The sequence below is a fragment of the Pongo abelii genome, chromosome 16 (assembly GCF_028885655.2).
Source record: "Pongo abelii isolate AG06213 chromosome 16, NHGRI_mPonAbe1-v2.0_pri, whole genome shotgun sequence".
NCBI lineage: Eukaryota > Metazoa > Chordata > Mammalia > Primates > Hominidae > Pongo > Pongo abelii.
Genome location: NC_072001.2, coordinates 77,698,853 through 77,714,719, shown reverse-complemented (window position 1 = coordinate 77,714,719; position 15,867 = coordinate 77,698,853). Strand labels below are relative to the sequence as shown.

Here is a 15,867-nt window from a genome sequence, read left to right as displayed (position 1 = left end):
AGACGCTCAGGCGCCGGACATTCCAAAGAGCGCGGAAGCCACGCCTTCCCCCAGAACCGGAAGCTTTGCAACTAGCGCCCCTTGTAGACTGGCTGTTTATAAGGGGGAGGGGCGGGGGCGGGGGCCACAGCGGGAACTGCAACTCCCAGAATGCAGCGCGGAATTTCCGGTTTCCGGCGAGAGGGCCAGAGTGAGTGTTTACACCGGCGGCAGTGCGGCCGGGTTCCTTCCGCGGGACGGGTGAGGGCGCTGGGCCCCTGGGCAGCGCGGGCTCGATGTGTGTCAGCTAATTAGCTGGTCCCACTGGAGCGGTGAGGTCGCCACCGGATAGTGTCCCTGCCCCATTACCAGCGATCTGTGACCTTGGGCCAGTGACTTTACTGAGTCTTGGTTCCTTCATCCGTAAAATGTGGATAATGCCTGCCTTAGGGAACCGCTGTGAGGATTAAGTGAGACATGGTATATAAAACGACCTCCTTCTGGCATAAACTTGAGGTGGAAGGTACCTTGAGGATGCTTTAAGGTCTGCTAGGCAGCTTCACAGCCTTTTCTTTCCTCTTCCCTACCAGAGGTCTCTTTGGAAGCAATAATGATGACTATAACAAGAACTTATCTTGCTTTGGAATATTCTTCCGCCGTCAGAGTTTCTGATTTATTTTCTGGGGTTCCATGTATGCCAGCTATGGGGACAAGGATGACGAAAACTTTAGTCTTTTGTTTTCAAGGGCCTTCAAGAATTGGGGTGGAGGAGGGGGCAAGCAGATATTTGTAGCCCTTTTGTTCTGAGGGGATGTGGGAACAACAGAGGAAAGAGAGGGGACTGAGGTTGTTGAATCTGTGTTGGTTTCGGTAGGAGTTTGCTAAGAGGCCGAAAAGGGAAGAGAAATTACATGCAGAGTTAGATGAGCAGAGATGTAAAATAGGGGAGAGCTTTATTATGAGTGTGTACTTACATGTTGTGGAGGCCCTTTGCAGGATAGAGCTCTGTTGGGGAAGGAGGCTGGCAGGGAGTTTTGTAAGCCAGGCGATGAAGTTTAGACTTAATTTATATAGATGGTTTGGAGGCATTGGAATATGTCTTTTTTTGGGGGGCCGGGGTGGGGCAGGGAGGGACGGGGTCTCTGTCGCCCAAGCTGGAGTGCAGTGGCGCTATCTCGGCTCACTGCAACCTCCACCTCCCGGGTTCAAGCAATTCTCCTGCCTCAGCCTCTCAAGTAGCTGGGATTACAAGCGCCTGCCACCACGCCCGGCTAATTTTTTTCTATTATAGTAGAGATGTAGTTTCACCATGTTGGCCAGGCTGGTTTCGAACACGTGATCTTAAGTGATCCGTCCGTCTCGGCCTCCCAAAGTGATAGGATTACAGGTGTGAGCCACCGTGTTTGGCTTTTTTTTTTTTGCGACAGAGTCTCTCTGTCACCCAGGCTGGAGTGCAGTGACGTGATCTTGGCTCACTGCAACCTCAGCCTTCTGAGTAGGTGGGACTACAGGTGCGCACTACCATGCCCAGCTAATTTTTGTATTTTTAGTAGAGACGGTTTCACCATGTTGGCCAGGCTGGTCTCGAACTCTTGAGCTTAGGCAATCCGCCCGCCTAGGCCTCTCAAAGTGCTGGGATTACAGGCATGAGCCACTGTGCCCAGCCCGACATTGGAAGAGCTCTAATCAGAGAAGTGACTTGGTCAGATCTGTGTTTTAGAATGATGGGTTGTGGCCAGGCGCGGTAGCTCATGCCTGTAATCCCAGCACTTTGGGAGGCCAAGGCGGGTGGATCATGAGGTCAGGAGATCGATACCATCCTGGCTAACACAGTGAAACCCCGTCTCTACTAAAAGTACAAAAAAAAATTAGCCTGGCGTCGTGGCGGGTGCCTGTAGTCCCTGCTACCTGGGAGGCTGAGGCAGGAGAATGGCGTGAACCCGGGAGGCGGAGCTTGCAGTGAGCCGAGATCGCGCCACTGCACTCCAGCCTGGGTGACAGAGCGAGACTCCATCTCAAAAAAAAAAAAAGAATGATGGGTTTGATGCGTTGTTAGGTGGCAGCATAGATATTTGAAAGGGAGAGGCAAGAGGCAGGGAACTTGTTACAAAGCTGTTCTACTGGTTCAAGCAAGAGTTGAAGAAAATTGGAAAAAGGAGCATACAGAAGGGAGAGGGTTAGATGATTTCTCTCACAACATTCCTATTAGGTTGGATGGCGTTTTTATGTCCACCTTAGGGATGAAGAAACTCAGGCCTAGAGAGCTGTCCATCACAGTATCAGTAGAGAGTGAACCCCAGATTCTAGTTCTGGCCTCCTGATGGTGCACCCTATGCTTCTTCAACAGTGTCACATTGAATTGTCTTTCATTCAACCCTTTGGTGGGTGGGGGTGGAGTAGAGTGGTGGTGTGTCTTTTAACCACCGAGGTTTTGTTCTTTTACAGGGAGAAAGAGAGAGCGCGAAAGAGAGAGGATGTCTCTCTCAGACTGGCACCTGGCAGTGAAGCTGGCTGACCAGCCACTTGCTCCAAAGTCTATTCTTCGGTTGCCAGAGACAGAACTGGGAGAATACTCGCTAGGGGGCTATAGTATTTCATTTCTGAAGCAGCTTATTGCTGGCAAACTCCAGGAGTCTGTTCCAGACCCTGAGCTGATTGGTGAGTCTCTCTGGACTGGGTTTGGGCTGCTGCTGTGATCTCTTTTGGGGGAGGGTACTTCTGGAATTACAAGAGTAAAGTAAGGGCTTGGGATTTGTTGCCTCATAATGTTAACACTCCAGGGAAGTGAGTGTTGGGTAAATAGAAACACAAATCATATAATGAAACTATTGGTTGCCATTTCAGCCATGTATTATACTGAACTACTTTATCACCAGGTTCTTTATGACATTGTCTTGTTTTTTGTTTTTGTTTTTGTTTTTTAGATGGAGTCTTGCTCTGTAGCCCAGGCTGGAGTGCAGTGGTGCGATCTCGGCTCACTGCAACCTCTGTCTCCTGGGTCCCAGTTCAAGCCCTTCTGCCTCTGCCTCCTGAGTAGCTGGGATTACAGGCACACACCACCATGCCCAGCTAATTTTTGTATTTTTAGTAGAGACATGGGATTTCACCATGTTGGCCAGGCTGGTCTTGAACTCCTGACCTTGTGATTCTGCCTGCCTCGGCCTCCCAAAATGCTGGGATTACAGGCATGACCCACTGCTCCCGGCCAACATTGTGAATTCTTTTTCTGAAAGAACAGAAGTTTGGGGTGAGTTAGGGAAGGAGAAGTTGGTCGGGGAGGCTCCTCAGTATATTTGAGGTAGGTCTTAAGGGATGATTAGAAGGATTTTTGCTTGGTTGATTGAGTAGAGGAAAGGCAGTAAAAAAGAAAATGAAAGTGGCATGGGGAGTCCAGGTGGAGATGGGAGGAATTTAAATATAATTAAATTACACTGGAAAGGTAATTTATAATAGCTAAAGGATCCAACTGGCAAAAAAGATGTTTTCAGTCATACCTGGATTGAGTTCATCCTATTTTGTTGTTTTTCCATTGATTTAAATTGGGCAGCCTCCACAATGTTAAACTCCAGAGCTTTTCTGTGGATAGATTCTATGTGAATCCTTTTTTTTTCGTTTTGTTTTTTTTTTGAGACGGAGTCTTGCTCTGTTGCCCAGGCTGGAGTGCAGTGGCGAGATCTCAGCTCATTGTAACCTCTGTCTCCCAGGTTCAGGCAATTTTCCTGCCTCAGCCTCCTGAGTAGCTGGGATTATAGGCCTGCGCAACCACACTTGGCTAATTTTTGTGTGTGTATGATATATATATTTTTTTGAGACACACATATATATATATATTTTTGAGACAGAGTCTTGCTCTGTTGCCCAGGCTGGAGTGCAGTGGTGCGATCTTGGCTCACTGCAACCTCCGCCTCCTGAGTTCAAGCGATTCTCCTGCCTCAGCCTCCTAAGTAGCAGGGATTACAGGTGTCTGCCACCATGTCTGGCTAATTTTTGTATTTTTGGTAGAGACGAGGTTTCACCATCTTGGCCAGGCTGGCCTTGAACTCCTGACCTCAGGTGATCCACCCACCTTGGCCTCCCAAACTGTTGGGATTACAGGTGTGAGCCACCGTGCCCGGCCCTGATTTTTGTATTTTTAGTAGAGACAGGGTTTCGCCATGTTGGCCAGGCTCCAAAAGTGCTGGGTTTATAGGTGTGAGCCACCACATCTGGCCAGATTCGATGTAAGTCCATTTTATGAGTTTATATTTGCAAATAGTTGTTAAAATGTATTTAATTGGCTAGGCATGGTGGCTCACGCCTGTCATCCCAGCACTTTGTGAGGCTAAGGCAAGAGGATCTCTTGAGCCCAGGAGTTAAGAGACGAGTCTAGGCAACATGGCAAAACCCCGTCTCTACAAAAAACTACAAAAATTAGCTGGATGTGGTGGCATGTGCCTGTAGGCCCAGCTACTCAGGAGGCTGAGGTGGGAGAATTGCTTGAGCCCAGGAGGTTGAGGCTGCAGTGAACTGTGATGGTGCCATTGCACTCAAGCCTGGGCAACAGAGTAAGACCCTGTTTCAAAAAAAAAAAAAGTTAGTAAGTTATTGAATAAGAGTATCTTTTAAAACATGTATCATTCTCCAGCTATCTATCCAATCAAAATAAGGTTCTCAGGGGACAAAAACCATCTAAATTTGTTTTGAGGAGCAAAATATAAGTGGACAGTTCTTTTTTTAGATCTGATCTACTGTGGTCGGAAGCTAAAAGATGACCAGACACTTGACTTCTATGGCATTCAACCTGGGTCCACCGTCCATGTTCTGCGAAAGTCCTGGCCCGAACCTGATCAGAAACCGGGTGAGTGAGGGGCAGCCCTTAGGCAGGCAGAGTTTCTGTAATATCCGCAAGGGAAGGGTCTGTGTGTTCTTAGACTGGGTGGAACAAAGGGATGATTTACTGAGCTGATGATAAATGATATCTTTATTACTTATTGGATTAGACTATGCTGATAAACAGAGTCCAATTTTGACCTTCTTACTGTCAGCATCACTAATGGAAGATTTGTTTCTCCATTTTGTTTTTTGTTTTTTGGTTTTTTTGAGACAGTCTCACTCTGTTGCCCAGGCTGGAGTGCAGTGGCACAATCTTGATCTTGGATCACTGCAACCTGCGCCTCCCGGGTTCAAGTGATTCTCATGCCTCAGCCTCCCGAGTAGCTGGGATTACAGGCATGAGCCACCATGCCCAGCTAATTTTTTTTTTTTTTTTTTTTTTTTTTCTGAGACGGAGTCTCGCTCTGTCTCACAGGCTGGAGTGCAGTGGCGTGATCTTGGCTCACTGCAAGCTCCGCCTCCCGGGTTCACACCATTCTCCTGCCTCAGCCTCCCAGGTAGCTGGGACTACAGGCGCCCACCACTAAGCCTGGCTAATTTTTTTTGTATTTTTTAGTAGAGACGGAGTTTCACCGTGTTAGCCAGGGTGGTCTCAATTTCCTGACCTTGTGATCTGCCTGCCTCGGCCTCCCAAAGTGCTGGGATTACAGGCGTGAGCCACCGTACCCGGCCTTCAATTTTTGTATTTTTAGTAGAGACGGGGTGTCTCCATGTTGGTCAGCCTGGTCTTGAACTCCTGACCTCAAGCCATCCGCCCCACCTCAGCCTCCCAAAGTACAGGCACCATTCCTGGCTTGTTTCTCCACTTTCTAAGTTTGTCATCTACTGTTTCCTAATGGGATAGGGAGTTTGTGTCTACTTAAACTCCTTTAAGTTAACAGTTTATTTTTCAGTGATACAAAGTAAACTTTGTATCCTTTTGTTATTATTGTTGTTCTCATTAGAAAAAAGCTGGAAACTTTTGGCACTTTCCTAATGCTGCAGTTTGTTCCCTTGTTAACAAATCTTCCTACAAACTTCCTCAGGTGGTGATTTGTTCAGTCAGCTAACTGCTCTTGCTATACTGGTAATTTATTTTCCTGAAGATATTCAAAGAGTATTTAAATAGCTCTTGGAGAAAATATACAAAGCCTCAGATGCCTTTTTGGTTTATAAATAGAAGGTGCTTGGAATTCATGATTTAAATTTTGCATGTGTGTTTTAAAAGCCTCCCCAAGAATAAAGCTAAGCTGTGTAAAAGAGATTAGCTTTGTTAAACTGGCAGGTTGACATCTTTTTATAATGTTCATGATTGCTGTGACTAGTTATCAGTTTGAAATTTACCCCCCTTTCAGTTCTAACTGTAAAAGACAAAAATGTCTTTCATACCCTGATGGGAAGTGAGAAAGAGGAACAGAGTTCCTGACATCCAGAGGTTGGCCTGGCACTCACAGCCAGGCCTTGGAGTCCTTTTGGGGAACATGAACAATTGTACAGATCCCCAATAGCAGTCAAGGCCACTCTGAGACCACTATGGATTAAGACAAAAACAAGATCCCTATTACTGCTGAACAGAAGCAAAAACATGAACATTATCCAAACCACAAAAGTGACCAAGTATCTTTCTATCTTGGCTGATGAGAGTAACAGCTGCTGCTTTGCCAATTACAGCTTCCACCTTGCTCTAGTTTTCCTTCCTTCTAGGTAAGAGTTATTAAGATACTCATTTATAAAATCACTCCCACTGCCCGAAAGCATCCTATCCAGAGTAAAACCTCACTTCTTTAAATTTTTCCCCAAATCAGCCAGACAAAACCAAAATCCTGTAAGAAGTCCTTTCTGGACGGGTGCAGCAGCTCACGCCTGTAATCCCAGAACTTTGGGAGGCTGAGGTGGGTGGATCACCTGAGGTCGGGAGTTTGAGACAAGTCTGACCAACATGGAGAAACCCCGTCTATACTAAAAATACAAAATTAGCCGGGCATGGTGGTGCATGCCTGTAATCCCAGCTACTTGAGAGGCTGACGCAGGAGAATCGGTTGAACCCAAGAGGCAGAGGTTGCAATGAACCAAGATCACGCCATTGTATTCCAGCCTGGGCAACAAGAGTGAAACTCTGTCTCAAAAAAAAAAGTCCTTTCTAATATCCTCTTACTGAGACAGCCCACGGTTTCCTGTGGTGTGCATTCTTCTCTCTGTACTGAGCAGTAAACCCAACTTGTTTAAATACAGATATGCCCCCCAGCTCTTTGGCTAGAGGGCATTAACAGAAGGAGAATAACATTTGTGGCTTCTGTGAGCCAGGTTTTTTCACTTTTATACCTCATTTAACCATTACAGTGGCCCTGCAGGGTAGGTAACAGCATTAGCATCTTATGGAGGAAGAAAAGGGTTAGGGCATTTATTCAAGGTCAGCTACTTAGAAAGTGAATGCAAGAGCTGGGATATGGACCAGGGGTTTTCCTGGCTCAAGAGGAAAACCATTTCCACTGGGCCGGCTGCCTTCCACTTCTAAAGGATGAATTTAGCTCAGAGATGTTACACTGAGAGCCATGGCTCTTAGCTGAATACTGGCTTAAGATACTAAGAGTCCTTTTACTCCCACCTTCTACCTGGAGGATTATTTTTGAAACAAATGACCTTTTTATTGGAAGGTTACAATAAACTTTTAGATCTGTGAAGAAACTGTTTTGTGACAGTGTTTTAGATATTTTCTCCTTGAGTGCTTTTCTTCACAAAGGAATCACATTTTGTGTTCTCCCACAGACTAGGGCCTGTAGGAGGAGAACCCATTGTTGTCTGTCTTCCCACCTGGATCTCTTTGGTGGTTCTCCATGGCAGGTTACAAATCCCTTCAGGACATCACGTTAGCCTGCTGTTTGAGCTGGGATGTGTACCCCAAGCTCCAGCCACAAAGAATGACTTGCTGTTTGTTCAAAGCACCACATTCTTTTATTTTCCCATGCCTTTGCACATGTTCTCATTTAGGCTTGGAATATCTTCACCCCCCCCAGTAAATATCAGCTCTCTCTTTGATACCCATTTCAAATGGTCTCCTCTGGGAGGCAGCTGTCTGTCTTCACCCTCCCTCTCAGTGGTGGCTGTCTGCCTTTGTGTTCCTGGTACCCTAGCTGGGATCCACGTCTCTGTTGAGGTCTTCAGTGTGGCATTTTGTAATTGTGTGTTTGATGTAGTCTCATTTCTCCTCCTGTCCTAAGAGTTCCTTGATGGCAGGGGTTCTTTTTTCATATTCTAGTTCCTTGCCCAAAGCCAGGCATGGAGTAAATGCTTAGTACATGTTTGTTGAATGAATAAATTAGGTAATTTACTTAAGATGACTATTTTTCAAAAGACAGCCTCATGATCAGGACTGTCGATAAGGATGTGGCTGCTACCCTGAACCCCAGGGGTGCTATTCACCTTGCTTTGGGAGTGGTGCCCTGGAGTTGGGCAGTACACAGTCAGTACAGTCACAAGTTAGTGGTCCTTTGTGAGGATAATCATACTTTAAAAAGTGTGACCCAGGGCTGGGCACGGTGGCTCACGCCTGTAATCCTAGCACTTTGGGAGGCCGAGGTGTGTGGATCACTTGAGGTCAGGAGTTTGAGACCAGCCTGACCAATATGGTGAAACCCCATCTCAACTAAAAATACAAAAATTATCCAGGAGTGGTGTTGCACACCTGTAATCCCAGCTACTCGGGAGGCTGAGGCACGAGAGTTGCTTCAACCAGGGAGGTGGAGGTTGCAGCGAGCCGAGATTGCGCCACCGCACTCTGGCCTGGGCAAGAGGTGAGACTCTGTCTGAAAAACAAAGGCAAAAACACCAAAAACCAAATGTTATTAGTCTAGAATTCCTGCAGTGGGATGTTGATCAGAGCACTATTTTTCATGTGGTAAGAGTCTCCTCTGCTGCAACTTGAATTTGTTTGTTTGTTTTATCTGTGGAATATGCTTAAAAGCGAATGTAAAGATGCTTACTAGCAGTTTTCACATCCGTGGCACAAATGGGTTTTTCTGAGCGGGCACTCACATTCTTAAGTGGTGATGAGGGAAGGGAACGCACAGACCAGGCTGCTCCTTGGCACATGCTGAAATGATGTTGCCATGTCTGTGGCAGAGACAGGACCTGTGCTATAGGGTAACTCCGAATATCTTGTCCCCTAGAACCTGTGGACAAAGTGGCTGCCATGAGAGAGTTCCGGGTGTTGCACACTGCCCTGCACAGCAGCTCCTCTTACAGGGAGGCGGTGAGTGTGTGCTGCGGCCCCCAGCCAGGACTGTAGGAGAGGGTGTGAACGCTGGCTGGCGAGTGGTGTGGAGTGGGAGCTGGAAGCCGGTTGCCATGGCAACCAAGAGTTCCTTGGGGAGTTTTTGCCATGTCTGTGGGCCTCAGTAGAGCCCTGTCTTTCCCCAAAGAGCCTGTCTCAGTCAGGCATTGTTGATTCCCTCTAATGATAATGATACAACCTGCCGGTATGGTGACAGCCAAAAGATCCTCATACTGTTTCTGCTGGGCCTCATTCTTTGACTTTGGCTGAACTGCCTGCTTACTGCCCCTTGACCTAGATGTCTTCACTGGGGAAGTGGGCTGATGTCTTTCTGTAGGAGAGTTGAGAGGCAAAATTAGTACAGCTGTGAACTTAGCGATATATACAAATATGAAATAGTAATTGTACAGAGATTGAAAAGGACTTTTGGAACCTAGAGGAACTAGCTTGTAATGAGAGCTTTTATTTTGGAAGCATTAAACTGTAGGTGGGGAAAAGGAGCACAGAGATTTGAAGGTTTACTGTGGTCTTGCCTTTTTTTTTTTTAAATTGTTTGTTTCCCCTCCAGTAAGCTACGATCTTAGAGCAAAAAGAGGTTCATCTGTTTCCGGGGCTGTTGTTCCATTGTGGTGATGTACATGCAAGCACTTAGAGGGAGGAAGTCCTTTGGCAGAGTGTGGGCATTTGATGAGTGCATTGAGCTGGCTGGAGTGCTCAGCCCTCCCCATTTCTCCTGCAGGTCTTTAAGATGCTCAGCAATAAGGAATCTCTGGATCAGATCATTGTGGCCACCCCAGGCCTCAGCAGTGACCCTATTGCTCTTGGTAAGTGCAGGACTGAATTTGAGGAAATAGGAGTTGTCGGAAAAGGAGAAAACAGGAGAAGACAATTCCTCTAAAGAGACTTGGACTATCTTTTGAAGAATGACTGGTCTTGTGGGAAGAGGGAGAGTAATCAAGGTGTGTTTGATATACCCAGCCCTTTAAGAGCTCTCAGTCCCACAGAGAGATAATGGCCTAACTAACATTGTAAATAAAGGTATGAGGATGCCAAATGAGGATAGCAGTTAGCCCACATCACAGCAATCAGGGAAGGCGTCCTGCACACCCTGAGTAAGGGAAGAACCCAGAGATACGGGAGAAAGAGACAGGTGTGTTGGTACCCAGTCTGTGATGTGACTGAAGTTCAGGGAAGGTGGAGAGCAGGGGGCCACCCTCACTAGAGCAAGATGAGGAGTACCTGAATTGTACTGCTTGGTGCTTTGCTTCCTCTACTTCTCATGAAGATTGGCTTGTTGTCCTGTGTCCCTGTTGAGCTGGTTGCTCTGAGACGCAAAGCCTCTTCTCCCTCCTGGATCTGGCTGATTTCCTTTCTTTGAGGTGAGCTCTGCTCTTTTTCAGGGGTTCTCCAGGACAAGGACCTCTTCTCTGTCTTCGCTGATCCCAATATGCTTGATACGTAAGTGTACCTGTCCTATTAGAGGGTACCTTCTCTCTCCTCATGTGCTCAGGCCAGAAGCCTAATTGTCAGCCTGCAGTCTGCTCTGAGAGCCTATCCATAGTCTGTCACCAAGTCCACCCTCTAGATACGTCAGGGGGTGAGAAAGAGCAAAGCCCAAGAGCAGGACTTTTGTCAAGAGTGTTGGGAGGAAGCAGGATTTGAGGGAAAGGGTCTTGCCTGCCAGGCTCAGTTTAGGTTTCGTGTGGTAGAAATTAGGGAGCTTTTCAAGGATTTTAAGCTGGCGAAAGGCGAAGCAGGTGTACAGATCCGTAAAGTGTCAAAGCTAAAAGGGACATGTCCTCATTTTGCAAGTGAAGAGAACAGCCCCACCCTAGGAAGAGAAGAGACCTGTCCAGGGTTGCCTGATGTAGTAGTGGTGCCTAGACCAGATGCTCCTCATGTGCTCAGGCCAGAATCCTGAGCCTCCCAGGCTGCACCTTTCCCATCATGCCTTGCCTGCGGAGAGGGTGAAGAATCTGCAGTGGACCCCAGGAATTGAAGGCCTTGCCCCTGTTGCTGGGGGCAGATCAGCAGGAGGATAAAGCTTCCTTGTGGAAGATGCTAAAGACCGAGGAATTTGAGGGCAGGCACAGGTGGCTGCATTGCTGTGAGAGGGCACCCAGAACTCCTGTCATGGCCTAGGGTGCTCTTTTGGAGTCACCCTTGGGTTTCTTCGTGCTTCTGTCCTAGGTTGGTGCCTGCTCACCCAGCCCTCGTCAATGCCATTGTCCTGGTTCTGCACTCTGTAGCAGGCAGTGCCCCGATGCCTGGGACTGACTCCTCTTCCCGGAGCATGCCCTCCAGCTCATACCGGGATATGCCAGGTGAGCGCCTGAAAAGCGTAATGTGGGCCCCTCAGGAGCCGGCAGTGGCCCAGGAATTTGCTTTACTCAGCAGCTATGTATAGCGTTGGCAGAGGGCGTTCCTTGGGAACTCTCGGTTTGAGTCAGGAAGTGCATCTGTCCTGTAATTTTCCAAGGGGAGAGATGAAAATATGAATTTGGAGAGTAACTTGAGCTGAGATTCTGGAGCTGCGCCTGTGCCTTTCTGTTCTTCCTCCTGAAATCTGTTCGTCCTCCTCCAGGTGGCTTCCTGTTTGAAGGGCTCTCAGATGATGAGGACGACTTTCACCCAGTAAGTGGCCTGCCTGCCTGCCTGACATTTGGGGGAGATGATGCTGGGAATGAGCTGCATCCTGGGACCTGGCACTCCCAAGGCTGGGAGGTGGACATAGGCCATTGGGGGGCCAAGACCATGTCATACTATTTCTGCTTTTGGATTCCTTTCTGAACCTGGGAACTTAAGAGTTTCCCCAAGAACTATTCCTGGAGGTGGGTGGAGTTCATCTGGGAGTTTCATAGTACTGCTTCCCTGATTCTGAGTGTCTTCTTTCTCCAGAACACCAGGTCCACACCCTCTAGCAGTACTCCCAGCTCCCGCCCAGCCTCCCTGGGGTACAGTGGAGCTGCTGGGCCCCGGCCCATCACCCAGAGTGAGCTGGCCACCGCCTTGGCCCTGGCCAGCACTCCGGAGAGCAGCTCTCACACACCGACTCCTGGCACCCAGGTATGAAGACAGGGCCGGGAAGATCAAGGCTGGGCCCCCAAGGAACAAGCTCCCCAGCAGTAGAGTAGATTTGCCTTTGCTGATCCTGGTGCTAGATCTAGTTTAAGCTGAACCCTGGAGTCCTGGCGCAGATTTCTTACTGCAGCTTGAGTGACCTCCTCTTCACTTGCCTTGAGGACTCAGAAGTCTAGATTTTAACATGGTCCCGAGTAGTCCTTCCTATTAGTTCAGAAGACTCTCCCCTCACACAATATGCCCTTCCTCATCCCTGACAGGGAGCAGACATCACCAGCTTAAGCATTTCTGGGTGACAAGTCACTTCAGCTTTCAAGGCCATCTCTCCCAGTGCTGCAGTGCTGGGGTCCTAGGCTGGGACAAGGGGCTCAGTGCAGAAGAGAATGGAACCTTTCCTGCCCACATAGAGAGCTTCTAGGTACCTTTGTTTGGTTGTCTCATGGCAGGTCTTTGTTGGGAGGCAGAAGTTGGGTACCTCAGGAGCGCTGTGAGGTGATATGACAACAGCGAGTATCTGCTATAAGATTGAGATGACTCTGAGGGTGGCACTGACCACTGATTTGTCTCTAGGGTCATTCCTCAGGGACCTCACCAATGTCCTCTGGTGTCCAGTCAGGGACGCCCATCACCAATGATCTCTTCAGCCAAGCCCTACAGCATGCCCTTCAGGCCTCTGGGCAGCCCAGCCTTCAGGTCAGTCTTCCCCACTTCCTGGTTTCCATGTGGCTTTCTTGTTATTTTGGATGCCCAGCCTTTTTTTTGCTCTCTGGGGGACCTTCACACCTGGCATGCTTCATTCTGGGAACAGCTGGAGCATGGCAGTGGGACAGGTGCAGAGTGTTCCCAGCAAGGGCACACTCTCAGACCATACACAGTGGTCACTAGGCTTCTCCTGCCCCTAGTGACCATGGCCTGACTCCCTAGACCACCTGGCTTAGATAATCATGGCCATTTCATTCATTCATTCAGTGATCATTGACTGAGCATGTGTATACTAGGCCTGAGTCCAGATGCTGGGCTAGTGGCAAGCTGGTTCTCATCCCTGCCATGGAGGGGCACCAGGCAGGTACTGAGCTGGGGAGCAACAGGGCAAGAAACCCAGCTGCTTGAAGTAAGGGCCTAGGTCAGACAAAACTTTTCTGAGAGAGGGGTATTTAAGCTGATTGTGAGAAGAATTAGTTAGAAGTTAGCTAGCCAGGGAAGGGGGTTTGAGGTAGGAAGGGGCTGATTTCCAGGTGAAGAGAGCTACCTGTTTGTGCACATGTGTGGAGGTATATGTGACATACTCAAAACTACAAGGCTAGGATGCAGTGTCCAGTGTAGAAGATCCGCAGATGGGGCCAGAGAAAGAGCAGGAGCCTACACGCAAGGGGCTCGAATGCCAACCTGAGGAGATTAGACTTGATGACTTGATGACTTGATGTAGCAGTCACCAGGGATCCCTGGGAGGCATTGATTGATTGATTGATTGAGACAGGGTGTCACTCTGTCACCCAGGCTGGAGTACAGTGGTGTGATCACAGCTTACTGTAGCCTCAACTTCCTGGGCTCAGGTGATCCTCCCACCTCAGCCTCCTGGGTTGCTGGGACTACAGGTATGCACCACCATGCCTGGCTAATTTTTTGTATTTTTTGTAGAGATGGAGGAGTCTCCCTGTGTTGCCCAGCCTGGTCTTGAATTCTTGGGCTCAAGCGATTCATCCACCTTAGCCTCCCAGAGTGCTGGGATTACAGGTGTGAGCCACCACATCCAGCCCATGGAAGGCTTTAAGGAGGGGAAAGGTCACCCTAGCAGCTAAGTGGAATACCTGAGGGGCCAGCATTGTAGTTCACAGCTCCATGCATGAGCAGTTTGGTTCATGTCTGTTTTCCTCTATTCCACATAGTAAGCCTATGGGTAGAGCATCATTCCTGGAACTTATCTGGGGTCATAAGGCCATGAAGTCGTAACGATAGGGTTCGAGCCTGTGTGGTTTTCACTGTTTCATGTGGTCCTTGTGGACAGTGAGGGAGCAGGAGCAGGATTCGTGAACAACTTGTCTTCTCCATTCTTGCATCTCCCCTGTTGCTAGATGCCTGTTTACTTTATTCCCTAGCTCAGAAGCTTTCACTGGTTCCACCTGGCCTGTAAAATGAATTCAAATTGATTTGTGTGAATTTTTTTTTAAGCCCTCCACGTTCTCAACCTTGCCTGCCTCTTTGACTTTGCTTTTCTTCCCCTTTGCATTGCCTTCTTCCCACGTGAACACGTTGTTTTCCCTAAATTGTGCTCATCCCTGCTGTCATGAAATAGAGATATTAATGAAGCTATGAAAGTACTAGAAGAAAATATGGGTGAATTTCTTCAAATCCTTATAGTAGGGAAGGGCTTTCTTGGCCGAAACTCAGTATCCAGGAGCCATTAAATAAAAGTTATGCATTTTGGGTTTGTAAAAGCAAAAAATTTAAAACATCTCTTACACTCCACAAATAGATATACCTACTATATACCACAAAAAGTTAAGACATTTAAAAAAAGGTGAAAATTTCTTTGTGGCAAACCAAACCAAACAAAAAACCGAAGCAAAGTCCAAAGGCTAGCAAATTGGGAAAAAAATCTGTAACACTCATCACATAAAGAGCAAAATCTTGCTGTTGTGTGTGTACACATAGCAAGAGAAAGAAAGTAATTTAGCCTCTTGGAATTCAGACAGTGAATAATTTGTACATTCTCTTTTGATCCTTACGCCAAGAATTTCCTTTTTTTATTGTAAAACTTTGGATTTGTTCGCTTAACCCTCAAGCCTATCTTTTAGTCTTCCTAGAAGCACCGTGTTCTGTGGAACTCAGCATCAGCAGCTTTGCTGAGGACTCCCCCATCTTCCTTTCCTTCCCTGGAAAGCACAGACCTAAGTGAGTCTTCACTGGATTCCAGCTAACAGCTTCTGCCCATTCCTCTCTTTCCACAGAGCCAGTGGCAGCCCCAGCTGCAGCAGCTACGTGACATGGGCATCCAGGACGATGAACTGAGCCTGCGGGCCCTGCAGGCCACTGGTGGGGACATCCAAGCAGCCCTGGAGCTCATCTTTGCTGGAGGAGCCCCATGAACTCCCTGCTTCCCCTGAACCCCCAGCAAGTTGCAGAGGCTACTGCCCTTGGGAGGCACTCATGAAGGTGCCTCCATCTCTCCCTTCCCCAATATAACTGATGGTCAACTCTTCTACTTTGTCCAGTTCTTGACCTTTCTGGCTGATCTGAGTTGGTGGAGGCAGTGGGGCAAACAAGGTGTGCTGGTCTTGATGTTGTGGCATCAAACAGGGCTGGCCCCTAGTTCTGGGCCCTGGATGGAGGATTTTAGACCCCACATCATGGGATGCTGTGAGATACCCATGTTCACTTCTGGGAGAAGTTTCCAGCCGTAGCCCCCAGACTCTCTGGGGCTTTGCAGTTTGGCAGCCTCAGGATGTGCCAAAGTCTAGGCAGAGCTGCCACCCAATCTTCAGGGTGGCTGCTGGATTACAGCTGTGCCCAGAAGAGGCTTATGCTTCCAAGATGTCCAGTCTAGGGAGTGGCTGGGTGGACTTTCAGGGGAAGCACATGGAGGCAGCTTGCCTTCCACATTTCTCTCTCTCTCAATGGCTTCCAAAGATTTCTTTGTCCACCCCACCAGTCTATTCTTACCAAGCAGTTTTTGACGCTTGTTCTGT

At 48.1% G+C, this 15,867-nt stretch overlaps 1 protein-coding gene across 5 annotated transcripts; it reads left to right on the top strand.

Moving 5' to 3' along the window:
- Positions 1–24: 24 nt before the first annotated feature.
- Positions 25–15,380, top strand: UBL7 (ubiquitin like 7). 5 transcript variants are annotated; one of them, XM_009250017.3, is made up of 11 exons: positions 25–190; positions 2,425–2,637; positions 4,697–4,816; positions 8,997–9,079; positions 9,840–9,924; positions 10,501–10,558; positions 11,291–11,424; positions 11,685–11,734; positions 11,999–12,166; positions 12,752–12,874; positions 15,130–15,380. In XM_009250017.3, the coding sequence occupies exons 1-11, from the start codon at positions 151–153 to the stop codon at positions 15,265–15,267; spliced, it is 1,212 nt and encodes a 403-aa protein (XP_009248292.1). In that variant the 5' UTR covers positions 25–150; the 3' UTR covers positions 15,268–15,380. The 5 variants fall into 5 exon arrangements, with proteins under 5 accessions (XP_009248292.1, XP_002825710.1, XP_002825709.1 ...); XM_002825664.5 differs by having other exon boundaries at positions 167–240; XM_002825663.4 differs by having other exon boundaries at positions 186–311.
- The last annotated feature ends 487 nt before the right edge of the window (positions 15,381–15,867 follow it).